The following is a 15,029-nucleotide window of genomic DNA, read 5'->3' on the forward strand; positions in this document are numbered from 1 at the left end:
TAGTGTGGACTTATAGTTGATTTGGACTTTGCACAGTTCAATTAATGAAATGAACTATTCTTGCATGCATGGGCCTGCGAGGGATCTACTATGTCACAGGTCAATGGGGATACCACAACTCCAAACCCAACACTTTTTTCTTTTTTTTTTGGGGGGGGGGGGGGGGGGGGGGGGTGGAACTGAGTGCCTTAAACAAAACCATGACAAAAATAGGAGTGGCTTGTGTGAGCGATTGGTCCTAATGACAGGCCTCGGTCCTAGCGACGATTGAGTGGCACCACAACAATGATAGCGAGTGAAACAACTTGTAGATGGAGTTTTGGCGGTGGCACGACAGTCTAAGATTATTGACACCAAAATATAGCTCTCTAGCCTGTTCCCACGCAAGTTCTGCAGTGGGGAATAATTTACCTTAACATACATATTATTTATAGGCAGGTAATTACAATATTACAAAATTTCCCCTCATACCTAATTCTAAAAATAGGTTTTGATTTTTTTTTTTTTTTTGGGTACCAAATATCACCTGAGATACAACAGATAAGATGACAATGCTTTCATGCCTATTGACTATTGAGCCTCCTTTTCCAACAGTCTGTCTTATGAACAACCGTCCTTGGCATCACCAATGAGACCCCAAATAAGAAAGGGATAAAGGTCTAGAGCTTGGCAAAAGAACAATGGCTGACTGACTCCAACCAAAGCTTCATTATAGGTCAAACAGAGGACTAGATAGAGACTCCTTCGAACGCATTTCCTAAAAGGGGGATGGACCGCTACAAGCCTTAACAAAGCTCCTACAGCTAGTTCTCTTTAATAAAGGTTAAACACAATTTCTTTATTGTAGAATTGATGCAAGGGAAATTTGAGAAGCTTAAAGAAAGAGAGAATTGAATAGAGAGAGAAAGTGGCAGCAGAGAGAGGGAGAAAGAAATCTCAACCTCAATCTGAGACTTTGAGAGTAATTTTTATTCAATGGAAAAATTTACAATGGCCATGCATGGCTATTTATACACCAAGGGGGTTGTTACGATGACGTTATGCTGACATCAATCCAATTATGAACCTTCCTAACATATCCAAAAAAAAAAAAATTTATGAACTTCCCTAACAAACTGTAGCTACACATGCATATAAATAATTAATCTCTTTCTTAAAATCACAAACTATAGCTAGCATTTAACTACTATAACGTTTATTTCACATGTCTAACTAACTTCTACGGCAATTATCCATATGTCTAAAATAATTTAGTCACGTCTTAAAAAAAGATACCTTGCTGGGTAGCTGATTTTGGTCGCATCTATCATGCTTTTGTGGAGTAGTTGATTCAGCCACCTCATCTCATGCTCTAGTGGCATGGTTTGCAACCTCATCATTACATAATTGGCCACCTCATCATGCTTGCATCAATAATAAATTGGTTGGGTTTTGCATCCTAAGAATAATCCTTGGAGAAATTTTCTTTAGTTAGAATATTTACCAAATAAGAAATCACGACATTAGGAATTTGGAATTCAAACATCATATCCTTTGGTAGAATTCATTTTGATCTTTTGTTGCTAGCACCATATGCAAAAGAATTTCATTTGTGAAGTGTATTTTTGGCTTATGTTTCCTTACAAAAACTTTTATCTTTGAGCACTTTAATCATATTCTTTTATAATTGCAAATGTAAGGAAACTCCATTGTTGATAAGTTTACACTCTGGAGAGCTTGAAACCATGTCTTTGTAGTTTTGTACAAAGCAGTATTTCTTTAAATTGATTTTCAGTTTATTATGATTTCAGGGTGAGGCACTTGTTATGGGATATGATGACATGGGGTAAGTAATTTAGTTTTTGTATTTAAAGATATAATAACATTGTCTTGAGACTCAATTTAATCTGATCTCAGATATGGAGGTCTGTTTTAGTTATAAACTGGTTGACTGTGGAATCCGTCGTTATCATAGTTGCATGTTATGTGTAGCTGTAAGGTGCCATGGATGGTATATTAAGTATTGAGGAAGAAACAAGTTAACTAGTAACAATAAGTATGCCAATGATTTGACTTTTGTTTTGCTAGATATAAATTTTTGAGCATGATGCCTTACAGATATCTTAAACACACAAACAGTCACATACATGCATGCATAAATTATTTTTATATATATAAAATTAATTAATTAAATGTTTCATACATGTTTATAACTTTTAGCCAATGAACTTTATCTCAAATGGCCATTCCTCCCACAAGAACAGAGTGGAAGGTATTGGGTTCAAGACCCACTAAGTGCGTTTGTAACTTATATAGTATTTATAATTTCATATGTTTTTATGTACATATGAATAATCCCTTCCTATAACATCGATGGTATGTTCTACAATATATATCAAGAGACATTGATGTTTTATGTAGATGTTGCAACACATTAGTCACTGTGAGCATTTTTTTAATATGTTTTATTATTCCTTTTAACTTTCAGCCTTGCGACCCATAATAAGCAGTTTATAGACTTAAGGTTGAAATAACTTTTTTACTTTTTATTAGTAGGATATTTGGGCCATTAGCCATTGATCAAAATTTCTAGAGGGCTTTATTGAGAAAAAAAAATTGTTTTCTTGAGTCAAAGTAAAAGAATATACTATTAATGCCATGGATTTTTTTTTTAAATTTTTTTTATTTTTTTTTATTTTTAAGTAAAAGGATCAGTATATTGAAATGAGAGAACTACTATAGTACATGGGAAGAAAAATATTGTAACTCCTAAAGAATTAAAATATGAAATTTAAAAGGTCAACAACTTCTACAAAAGAAGAAGAATCAAGGCTGGCTAATATTTTTTTTCCAAGAAAGTGTAAGCTTTGATACCTATTGGCTGTGAGTTTATGTAATAATAATGAGTGTATGCAAAATTGAAATAGAAAAATACAAGAAACAAACACATGGAACACAAAGATTTACTTTGTTCAGCCTTAGGCCTTCATCAATGGGTGGTATCTAGGAGAAAGTTTCATTAAGAAAGTAGGAGATTATAAAAGTGGTACAAAAGAACCCTTGCAAATCCCAAATATAACCATAGGGCTTGCTCTCACCACAACTAGCACACCACAAGAATTCCTAATTATTTAAACCTGGTGTGCTAAAGACCAAATTTGTGTGTTGAATAGCGAGCATGGCAGAGTATATATATGAGTCCAAGGAATGTGTGTGTTGCAGTTGATATCAGAACTAAGTAGAATTTGGTTTACAAGTCCTTGTCGTACACCACAAGCAATAGAAGACAAAGACACAGTAAAATACTTGACCAAAATCATGCCCCTGCCACAATGAAGTTCTCAAGGATAGCGATTTAAGCGAAATCACTTAGTGCCCTCCTCCATCATAAGTACAATTATTCCATTCTCTCCTAATATTCTGCATAAGACATAACGGTTTAGCACCCCGAATTTTAGTCCTTGTCACTGTACCACATCTCCTTTTCCAACAAGTGAGAAGATCTGTCAATGTATTAGGCATCTCCATTCAACTCCAAAGGAAGAAATGACAAGTGCTCAGAGTCCTCTTGCTATCAAATAATGAAGCAAAAGATGATCCACTGTTTCTCCACTTTCCTTACACATACAACACCAATCTACCACAATAATACGTCATTTGAGGAGAGTTTTTCCACTGTCAGAATTTCCCCAATGTCATGAAAGTATTTCACTTTACATTAATATTTAACTGTAGTGAACTTATAGATCCTATCAAGAATTGGACAGAAACTTTATGTTTACTGTATTCTGAAGTATATTTGGTAAGAGTATATTTTTGCATCTACACACAAACATCCATAATAATATATATGGCTTCGTATATGTAAATGGAATGAAAATGATTACACATAAAAGTGAGCTGTATGTATTATTCAGCCCTCTTACTATTTATTCTTTATATAGAAAGGGTCATTACAATAGGACAAGGAATATCCTTTGATATAACAACCGGGAGGGACAGCTGGTAAGGACACATCAACACCAGGAAACTTCCTAAAGGCTTCTAACTATTCTAGAAGGGTACAACCCACCCATCACAATGTTATAGTAACATCTTTCCATTTTTTTCTGACAGTACCCCGCATGCTGTCATATAGGTCCAGCTTGAAATGTATAGACTTTGAATGACTCCTACACAGTGCCTTGGTAAAGACATCAACAAGAGGGCTGAAATTTACTTGAACTGGCTGAAACTCGGTCTATATCAGTCAAAATAGAAGTTGTACCTGAACCGACCGAAGCAGTCTGAACCGGCCAAAAAGATTTGAAACCAAGCAAAGCCAAACATAGACTTTATCCAGGTACACCAAGAACAACAACAACTGAGAGCAATGACTCAGCTCTGAGTTTTTACTAACAACAAGCTCAGTAACAGTTTTCAACAAAGGAGGTGCATGAAGACGCTTGAGATGCTGGATGTCTTCATGCTCCTTCCAACAACATTTAATTGATGAGGATCGGAGACACAGATCTTTAATGCTTTGATACCATGTTAATGGAAAGAAAATGATTATCAAAAAAGTGAGGAGCCATCTTTCTATTCTTTCTTTATATAGAAAGGGTCGCTACAATAGGACAAGGAATATCCTTCAATATGATAGCTATAGGGACAGCTGGTTGGGACCCCTAAATTAGGAAACTTCCTACAATCCACACTAACATCTTTCTATTTTTTTCCTAACTGTATCAAGATATTTGAGAATGAAATTTGACTTTATACTGTGTAAGAAAATTTTTACTTGCAAATTGGGTTTGTTTTGAGTTCATTGGATGATGCCAAAATCTGTCGTTGAACTTTTAGCTTGTTGGCAAGGATGGTTTGGTCGGCATTGGAATAGTCATATTTGGATGATTGTCCCTCATTACTTGATGTGGTGCATTTGGAGGGACTGGAATAGCAGGAGTTTTGAAGACACTGAAAGTTCTATACCTGATCTCAAGTTATTTTTTAGAACTTTATTGGATTGGTTGTCAGCCATGAGGATCCTTTCTTTATTTTCTATTGTTGACTTATTAGATTTATGTAACTTTTGTAATTGATTGTTTATCCCAGTATACTTCCTGTATACTTGGGTGACTCTTTTTTATGATATATATAATTTTATTATGTATAAAAAAAAATTTTACTTGCAAATTGTCAATTTGTAATTGTTAAATGGGTAGAAACGTCCCAAACTCAACAAAATCAATATCCATTGATAGTTTCATAGGTGTATTGAAAAGCAATGGATGACCTGATGTGGTTAACTTTGTGTGATTTACAAAGTATTGGCATAGAAATGGTAGGAAAATAGTATTAATTCAGTTGATGTATGTATTTGAATCATAGTTCAATGTTTAAAACCTATGTTGCAGTGAGGGATTATATGTGTATTTAGATATGTGATTGTTATTATGCTTTGGCTTATTATTTCTATAGGTATAAGCTTTGGAAACCATATCTTAGAGCAGTTATGGAGCGTGACATGAAAGCAGTTAGCGAAGGCACTAAGAGCAAAGCTGAAGTTTTGACAACTAGTTTGCAGCAGATGAAAGCTTGCTTTGTAGATGTAAGTAGGCAGTTCACCATTACTGTGATTATGGAATATTAGTAATTTGTTCCTTTGAGGTTACGGTATAACTTTGATTTCCTATATAGAGTTGTTTCCATGAGATTAAACATATTCAGATGACATTCCATGAGATTAAACCACATGTAGGTTAGGAAACCCTATTGTTTTTTTTTTTTTTTAATTTCTGTTAATTTGTAGATATTACAAATTATCATCGTGGGGAAATGACATGCTAATACTTAGATGCAAAAGTAATAAAAGTTCTCATGTATGCGTACATGTGTGAAAGAAGGCCCAATTATTTCTTTCATGTGTGATATTTCAATAAGGCAAAGTGGGTGATGTGGAAGCTCAAAGACCATTTTATTTGATTTAAGAAGTCAATTGCACATAGTTTTTTTTTTAACAATTTTTTTTAAAAAAAAACCAAATAAATGAATGTAAATAAGCTCATCTAGGCACATCCTATTAGTCAATTTCTGACAAATTTTTTAGCCACTCGTGTATTATAGGTTATTTTGAAATACTTCTTTAAATATCTGCTTGTGTTGTATAATTTGGGACTAAGGTTTGGTTGTTGTTATTATTGTTGTGTTGTGTATTTTGTCAATATCAAATATTACTTCCCATTTGGAAATACGTGCAGGCCAGGTTAAATAAAGTAAAACTTTTTGAAGCCATGGCAGTTTTCTTTGAGAGGTGATTTCTTACTTTCCTTTGTCTTCGTAGATTATTATGTTTTTACTATCATAATGCATGTTTTACCATTAATGTAGGTCCAACCGATCTGGTGGGGATGAGCAGCATGCAGCCGGAGAAGTTGTCAGGCCATGTGGACTTTGCCAGGAATCAGATATGGTGCTTCGGCGAAACCGGGTAATGATTTATAGCATCAATTTCCCTATTTAAAGAAGCATTGGAAGTTTTATAATTTTCTTCAATCAATAAGATAATTTGATCCTTTGGTGCACTTTCAAGCCAATGGTCTTTTGATGCACAAGAAGCAAAACACATTTTCTTCAATCAAATTAACCTTAAATCCACAAGGAGAGATATTGGAATCCACCAAAAAGTAGAAAGACAAAAGTTTGAAATTTATTAAACTGAATAATGAATTGCCTTGGAGATTACAGTGCGTTTAAATAGAAAGCAATCTTAGGGCTGCTAGGAGATGCTTAGAAAACCTTAAAAGCATTCCTAATGCGGCTAGGAAAACATCTTAAAACCTTGCATTAAGCACGAAATTAGGTGAAAAAATAGGAAAAAATGACCAAAAACAGCAAAATTGAGATAATTTTTCCCAACATGTTCTTATTCTAACATGGATTCAGATTACCTCTTATTGTACTATGGAGTTTGGAATGTTGCCTCTTTGTGTTAAATGTGGCCTGTATGAAGGGAGAGGTAGGAGGACATCTGAAGAACAGTAACTAGATAGAGTTTCCAAACTCAGGTTGGTGGGTTCATTATTATAATGGATGTTGTTGGATGTGAGGAGACCTTCATTCATTAATGATTTCATTGATTAATTGTATTTGATAATGATCCTTTGGGTATACACCCTCTATACTGCAAGGGTATCACTTGTATGTTTCCTTTTTAGCTTAATGAAATTTTTATTACCTATAAAAAATTATTTTTAATTTTAAGCCATATAAATGGTGTATTCTATAGATGTAATTCCCTACATGTTTTATGCTTTCTAGTAAGTCGCATTGTACATGATACTTTTAGTGATTGTAATATGGCTTTATGTTATAGATACTCTGTAATAAATATAGTTATTTCTTTTTCCTCATAAAATTGTTATTGTCACTCTCAACAGGATGGCAATTTCATGGTTGGATGCATGGGTTATCCACAGGTTGGGATACTTTCCTTGTTACATTCAATGTATTGTTAATCATGCTTGGATGAATACCTTGATGCTGAGGGTTTGCAAAGGTTGGGTTTGTATGATAATTTTTCAACAATAAAGACTGTGAGATGGATGGTTCTGTTTATTCACTTTAGATTGACAAGATCTACTAGTTATAAATTATAATGCATTTTTTCATACTGAATATATTACTGCATTTTTTAATAGGATCCCCTTTATATCTCTTACTTATTGATGTTCTTTTTTAATAGGGTTTCCTTTGCCCATTAGAATTAGGGTTTAAGTTTAATAGTCTATATAAGCTAAGTGTTGTACTCCTATTGAGGGGGATTATTTTTATGAATAAAATTTCTATGAAATTGTCCCAGTGTTCTGGTGCAAACTCCATCCAATCCTAGGTGTTGACTTCTAGAGTGGTTTTTTTTTTTTTTTTCTCGCTTGATGTTGACTCCAAGCAAGCCTAGATGCTAACTCCTAAATTCTCTATCCTTATTTTCCTGTCCTTTTATTTTTTTTGTTGCACTACTTATTAAAAAAGAAAAAAAAATTTGTTGCATCAGGTTGGTTTGTCATTTGTCCATTGTCTCTCAATGCATGGAGTTTTGTTCATTTTGGTCTTTGTGATTTTGTAGGTTGTAGTTTCATTTACTTAAATGATTCCTTGCCATCTCACAATTGCATGGCCATACAGCCACAGATTAGTTTCCTGCTTCTTCCAAATTAACCTCCAACTAGTCTTAACATCATGTTAACTTCTTGGATATACCCTTTTCTTTACTGTCACCTGTGTATCTCAACATTGAAATTTCAGATATGCTCAACTTATTGACATGTGGATGCATGATATTTATATTCAAAACTTCACTTGGTGAATTGGTCTGAGGTATGCTTGCCTATTCAATTTGGGGGTCTGGCAATTAGAAATCTGAGGTGCTTTAATGAAGCATTGTTGGAAAAATGGTTGTGGATATTTGGGTATGAGAGAGAAGCATTATGGAGAAGGGTACTAAGGGTTAAATATGGAAGTGAGGAAGGAGGTTGGTGCTCTAATTCTATTCTAGGTTCCTATGGGGTGAGTTTATCAAAGATTATTAGTAATGGTTGGTCTACTTGTTGTTACTATATTCAGTATGAGATTGGAGATGGGACTAGAGTGAAATTTTGGCATGATGTCTGCTGTGGGAATAACCCTCTGAGTGTGTGTTTTCCTGAATTATTCGGAATTAGTAGCGTTAAGAAGGCTTATGTGGCTGATATCATGCAATTCCCTAATGGGATTCTTTATTGAGACTTGGAGTTCTTGTGTTCTATTCAGGATTGGGAATTGGAATTTGTCTAATTTTTTGGATGTTATATATGGAGTTTCATTGAGGGGTATTGGTGAGGAATAGATATGTTGGATGCCTACAAAGAGTAGGGGCTTTGAGGTTTGCAATTATTACTGGGCCTTGTTGGGTGTATGTAATCAATCCTTCCCTTGGAGAAGCATTTTTAAGCCAAAGGTTCCTTCTAGAATTGCGTTCTTTGTTTGGACTGCAGTTTTGGGAAATATTGACTATTCATAATTTACATAAGAGGAAAGTATGAATTTTGGATTGGTGTTATATGTGCAAAAGTAATATAGAATCGGTAGATCATCTTTTATTACATTGCCCTATTGTTTTTGAGATGTGGTCTATGGTGTTCACTTTGTTTGGTATATATTGGACAATGCTAGACTGCGGTTGAGCTCCTAGCATTTTGGCAAGGAAAATTTGGCCGCCGTCGGAATGGTGTTATCTGGATGGCTGTCCCTCATTGTTTGATGTGGTGTATTTGGCAGGAGAGAAATTACTGATGTTTTGAAAAATTTGAAAGAACAGTAGTAGACTTAAAAACTTTTCTTCTTTAAAAAACTGTTGGATTGGATGTCTATCATAGGAAGTCCTTCCTGTATACTTGGGTGACTCCTTTTTATGACTTTGAATAAAATTTTCACTACTTATAAAAAAATTAAAAAAAAATTATAATTCCGCAACATTTTCCCAATAATGATTGTTTAACCTTATAAGCATCTTATAAAGTATTTCCTTGTAATTTGCTAGGTATTTGAGAGCCACATAATAGTTTAGAAAACCTTCCTTCCATGGATATTAGGTTGAACTTTTAATATCAGGGAATATTTCCTGTCTTGTCCCTGAATTACTAATTGGTTGAGTATCTTGCCATTTGCAGATGCTTGCAGTATGTATTATCCTTCTTATAAGCCATTAAACTTTTCCTTTTTGTCCATTCGAGGTGCAATAATGTAGCAAGCTCCTTCCCTGTTACGACTTTCATAATCCTTTTTTTTTTTTTTTTAAATCAAAAATGTATTTGGCAAATCTTTTGAGCCCTTTCCTTTGAAGCTTCATCGTTGACTAGGATCAGCTGGTGGGTTAGTTGAGTTTGTGCAAACTTTAACCAGCAAAATTCTCATATCAACATATTTACTTTTCGTTAATGTTTGTTGTACATAGCTAGTTGCACACATCCATACACACAGTCTTGGAAATTGTTTATTGAAAACATGATTTTCGGTTTTAATTTTGAAATCATAAACATGATTTTACCATTTAACTGAAATTGTGTTTTGAAGACACGATTTCAACTGACACACACTCCATACACATTGGTGTGTAATAATTAGCACTTTTTTACTTTTTATATTTTCTGGTGGAACTGGAATATTGGAGATTAGTGAGTCCATTTGGATTCTTTTTGTCATTAGGGGACCTTGGTCTTAATAATTATAACACCTATTTGCTACTCCTTTTCAGTGCAGGAATGCTGTTTGGCTCCCCGGATCTCTATCAGAAGCAGTGGTAACCACTAATATTTGCAACACTTGCACTCCAGGTTTTTTCACAATTTCCTATTGCTCTATATTTTCTGTTACTGATTTTAACATGGAGGGCTGATGCATTCCCTGTGGCAAAGTGATCTGACTTCCAAATTGTAGATTAAGGGGATTCTTAGAATATAATATAAATAATTAAGTTTCATACTTCCTATCAGCTTAAACTCTAATACAAGTAATAAGTTAACATGGTATTGAAGCAAGAGATCTTGTGTTTGAACCTTGTCTCATTGAGGGAGTGTTAGAATATAATGTTAATGATTAAGTTTTCCACATTCCTGTTAGTTTAAGCTTGGCAGATAAATAGTAATTTAAAAGGGATGAAATCCATGTGAGGAAGGTTATCAAGTTGTGTTATTGGTAGGATAATAAGCACATTGGAGGTTTCTTATATGTTCTTTGTTGATGACACTATTTTATTTAGTGGGGGTGAAGATGGAGAGTTACAAGCTACTTCAAAGTTGTTTTTAGTTTGAGGGGGAGTTTGGTAAAAGTTGGTTGTTTTTAAATTTGGCAGAAGTGTTGGGTATAAGGTAGGTTTACTTAAAAATAGGTGCAGAAATGCTATTACTGAAATGTGGAGAAACAACTAGCAAGGTGGAAAAAGTTTTTCTTTTTTTAATAAGTAATGAAGTTTTATTAATACGGAGAGTTACTTCACATTCTTTTTATTGATAGGTAATAAGAATATTATTAAACAAACTGTAAAATAGAAGAAAGCAAATACAAGGTGTTCATGATGGTGAACACAAGGAAATGCAATATACAAAAAAACAGCAACAAACAACAAGAAAAAAGTTAAAAGTGCAATACTAAGAGAAGAAATAAACTCTAAGGTAGTGGAACAATTCGAGAAGCCCCAACACCTAGACCAATCAAATAAAGTCTTCTGGCATAGAGCTTGTAATTGAGCCAAGGATTTGTCGGTATCCTCAAAAGAGCGCCGATTTCTTTCCATCCAAACAATCCACATCAAACAAGTAGGAACCATATTCCAAATGTCTGAATTAAATTTACCCATCCAATAGCTCCAACAATACACCAAGCTTTCCACAAAGCCTGGCATGACCCATTGGGTCCCAAATATCTGAAACATATAAACCCATAGAGAGTGAGCTACAGGACAATGGAGGAGGAGATGATCCACAGTTTCCTCATTCTGATGGCACATACAACACTGATTCACCAAAATGCGCCTCCTAAGCATAAGATTATCCAATATAAGGATCTGCCCATGAATTGCTGTCCACACAAAAAATGCCACCCTCTTAGGGATCTTAGCTTTCCAAATACCCTTCCATGGAAAATTGGAGGCAGCTACACCCCTCTTGTTATGGTAATGGGACCAGGTATCAAACTTGCCATTCCCGTGGAGACACCAATGAGAAGTGTCACTCACACCACCCCTAGGGATCCGAGATTGAATGAACTCGATGAAAGAGAAGGCAGCCTCTAATTCCCTTTCATGAAAATCCCTATGAAATATCAAATTCCAAATTCTATCGTTTCCACCCTCCTGGAAGCATAATACGTCAGAAATGCAAGCTTCCTTGTCATTAGAACACACATACAATTGAGGATAGAGCCTTTTAAGTGAGTTATCTCCCACCCACTTATCATGCCAAAAAAGAATATGAGTGCCATCACCCACCACTAGGGCCACATGTTTGGAGAAATTCTCCCAACCATCATGAATACCACGCCACAGACCACATCCATGGGCCCTTTTACAAATTTTAGTAGTCCACCTCCCTTGACCCTTTCCATATTTAGTTGCAATAACCCTCCTCCAAAGATGAGTGCCTTCTCGTCCAAACCTCCATAACCATTTCCCTAACAAGGTTTTATTAAAATGCACTAACTTCCTGATCCCCAAACCCCCCATATCTATTGGTAAACACACTTTCTCCCAAGTCACCAAAGGATATTTGAAACACTCCTTTGAAGATCCCCATAAAAAATTTCTCTGAATATGCTCCAATCTATCAGCCACAGCTACAGGGATGACAAAAAATGATAGATAGTATGTAGGAAGGCTAGAAAGAGTACTCTTCAACAGGGTAAGTCTACCAACCTTTGATAAATAAAGATGCTTCCAACCTGAGAGTTTCTTCTCCATCCTTTCCAATATAGGATTCCACACAGATGCTGTTTTGTATGGGGTGCCCAATGGCATTCCCAAGTATTTCATAGGCAGACTACCCACCCTACATCGAAGTATGGTAGCCAAAGCATCTATATTCCCAACCTTCCTAAACCTCACATTCACAATGATGAACACAAAGAATCTTAAAACAATTACAAAAAATCAAGGATCGAATCTAGGAGAAGAATGAAATTGAAAGATAGAAGTACAATGATTAAACCCCAAACTCGAGACCACTCAAACAAGGTGTAATGCATTAATGATTTCAATTGATCCTAGGATTTTTCAGTGTCCTTAAAAGTGCGTGATTTGCGTTCCTTCCACACTAACCACATCAGACATGAAGGCACCAAATTCCAAACATCTGAAGAATGTTTCCCAAACTAATCCTCCACTGAATAAAAGAGAGGATGTATAGAAGATGCTCCCTAGAGGCATCACAAAAAAAGTATGGTATCAGCAGCAAAAAGGAGATGCAAGATACTCAACCTTGAGTCGTATTAGGCTCCACATGAACCTTGGATAAAACCTCCCTCTGTTTTCTTCAACATCCTGCCCAATATCTCCATGACCAGAATAAAAAGTAACAGTGATACAAGGCAAGGAATTTTTAGTGAAATATGGGGAGGTTTAGGGTGATTGAACCTCAATAGTGTGAGCTTGTAAAAGAGCATCAGGGTTTGTGGGAACTGTTTTCACAATTTGTTTGTTTTAAGATAAAGGATGACAATCAGGTGTGTCTTTGGTGTGCTAGTTGGTGTGATGATGTTGGAGTGAAGGATAGGTTTTTGGAAGCATTTCTAGGTAAATAGTTATGATGGGTTGGATAAAATGTGATAATTTATGGAAGCAGGGTATTTTTAGTTAAATAAGGGGAGGTTTAGGGTGATTGGAGCTCAAAACTGGTACGAGGTTCCTATCTTAGAAGCATATACACTCCAAAATGCCCAGTGTCTATTAGACACTCTAGGGACACTCCTGCATACATGTCCTCAATGTGTTGGGAAGGAAAAAAAATTGTTGTCCCATACTTTTTAGGTTTTTATTGGTATGAGTTTGTGGAAGAGCATCAGGGGTTTGTGGGAATGTTTTTCACAGTATTTTTGTTTTAAGATAAAAGATGACAATAAGGTATGACTCTGGTGTGTTAGTGGGTATGATGATATTGAACTGAAGGATAGGTTTTTTTGGACCTATTCTTGATTTTAATGGATAAGGATTGTTTTGTTGTGTTACAGTTGGGAATGACCGATGAAGGAGCCCGATGTCGGAATGTGAAATTTCTGAGATATTTGCGACATTGGGAGATTGAGTTAGTTGACATTTTTATGGAGTTATTGTGGTTGAGGCTTTCTAAGAAAGGAAGGTTCAATGTTCATTCATTCTAGAGGCTCTTAGAGGGCCATTAGCAGTTAAATTTTCATGGGAAAATATTTGGTGTATAAGGATACCAAAAAAGTAGCATTCTTTGGATGGACAATTGCTTTGGGTTATTGATGATTGATAATTTAAGAAGAAAAAAAAAAGGGGGGGGGGGGGGTGTCATTATGGGTAGATGTTGCATGTTTAAGAATTGTTGTGAGATGATACACCATCTCCTTTTACATTGTGTTGTGGCACGAGAATTGTGGTTGTGAGCTTTATCTTCATTTGTTGTGCATTGGGTGATGCCTTGGACTGTGCTAGACATGTTTGCAAGTTGGAAAGAGAGGTTTAGTTGTCAAGAGAAAGGTGATTTGGGGTGTTGTCCCTCTTTATAATATGTGGGCAATTTGTTAAAAGAGATATCATTGTGCTTTAAATGATAGAGAGATGAATGTGAAGTAGCTTAAATAATTTCTTAATCATTAATTGACAGATTTTGTGCTTTGAGTGTACACTGAGTCTTTTTCAGATTTTAGCACTCTTATTTCCAATTGTCATATGTTGAGAGGATATCTTGTGATTATCTCTCATATTAATTCTTTTCTCTTTGAATTAATTTCTTATTAACTATAAAGAATATGGAAACATAAGGGATGGCTGATTGGATGCAGGTAAATTGTAACAATCTCGCAGCTATTTTTCCCTTTAGTCTCTTAGGTTAGGTGATAACACCTGTACAATCTAGCATATTGTCATATCTATTAGAATACTTCTTCCAATATAATCGTCTTTAGATATAAGAAACCCTCTGTTGGGTGGTTCCAGTCATTTTCTGTTCGGTACTGACTTGGGTTCTTCACCTGGTCTAAAGCATTCATGTAATGTAGGTTGCTTGCAAACTATAATGATGTTTTCTAACTTCTTTTTGGAATCTCTCTCTCTCTCTTTTCTTTATTCTTTTTTAAAGATGATTGCATAAAAATCTTGTAGGTCCTGTATACATGATTCAATTTAAGTTCCGCCCGCTGGAAATACCACCAAACTACAATGCCAACCATTTGGGTATGTTACAACTCCAAAGAGCTATTTTAATTGTCTTTACATGAATATGTTTCACTTTAAAATTTAATTATCATTTTGTATGATATTACCTCCGTCCCATATTACTTTTTTTTATTGGTAAGTTTTA

The 15,029-nt window shown here is 35.1% G+C and overlaps 1 protein-coding gene across 4 annotated transcripts in view; it reads left to right on the forward strand.

Moving 5' to 3' along the window:
• Nucleotides 1-15,029, forward strand: part of LOC115963839 (DNA topoisomerase 3-alpha) — a 35,884-nt gene that overhangs the window by 16,633 nt on the left and 4,222 nt on the right. For all 4 annotated transcript variants that reach the window (XM_031083032.1, XM_031083031.1, XM_031083033.1 and 1 more), the window contains 7 exons: nt 1,791-1,825; nt 5,440-5,569; nt 6,219-6,271; nt 6,349-6,448; nt 7,398-7,436; nt 10,250-10,328; nt 14,831-14,902. In XM_031083032.1, coding sequence (XP_030938892.1) covers nt 1,791-1,825; nt 5,440-5,569; nt 6,219-6,271; nt 6,349-6,448; nt 7,398-7,436; nt 10,250-10,328; nt 14,831-14,902 — 508 coding nt within the window. The remainder of the gene's footprint in view (nt 1-1,790; nt 1,826-5,439; nt 5,570-6,218; nt 6,272-6,348; nt 6,449-7,397; nt 7,437-10,249; nt 10,329-14,830; nt 14,903-15,029) is intronic.

Source organism: Quercus lobata, chromosome 10 (assembly GCF_001633185.2).
Source record: "Quercus lobata isolate SW786 chromosome 10, ValleyOak3.0 Primary Assembly, whole genome shotgun sequence".
Lineage (NCBI taxonomy): Eukaryota > Viridiplantae > Streptophyta > Magnoliopsida > Fagales > Fagaceae > Quercus > Quercus lobata.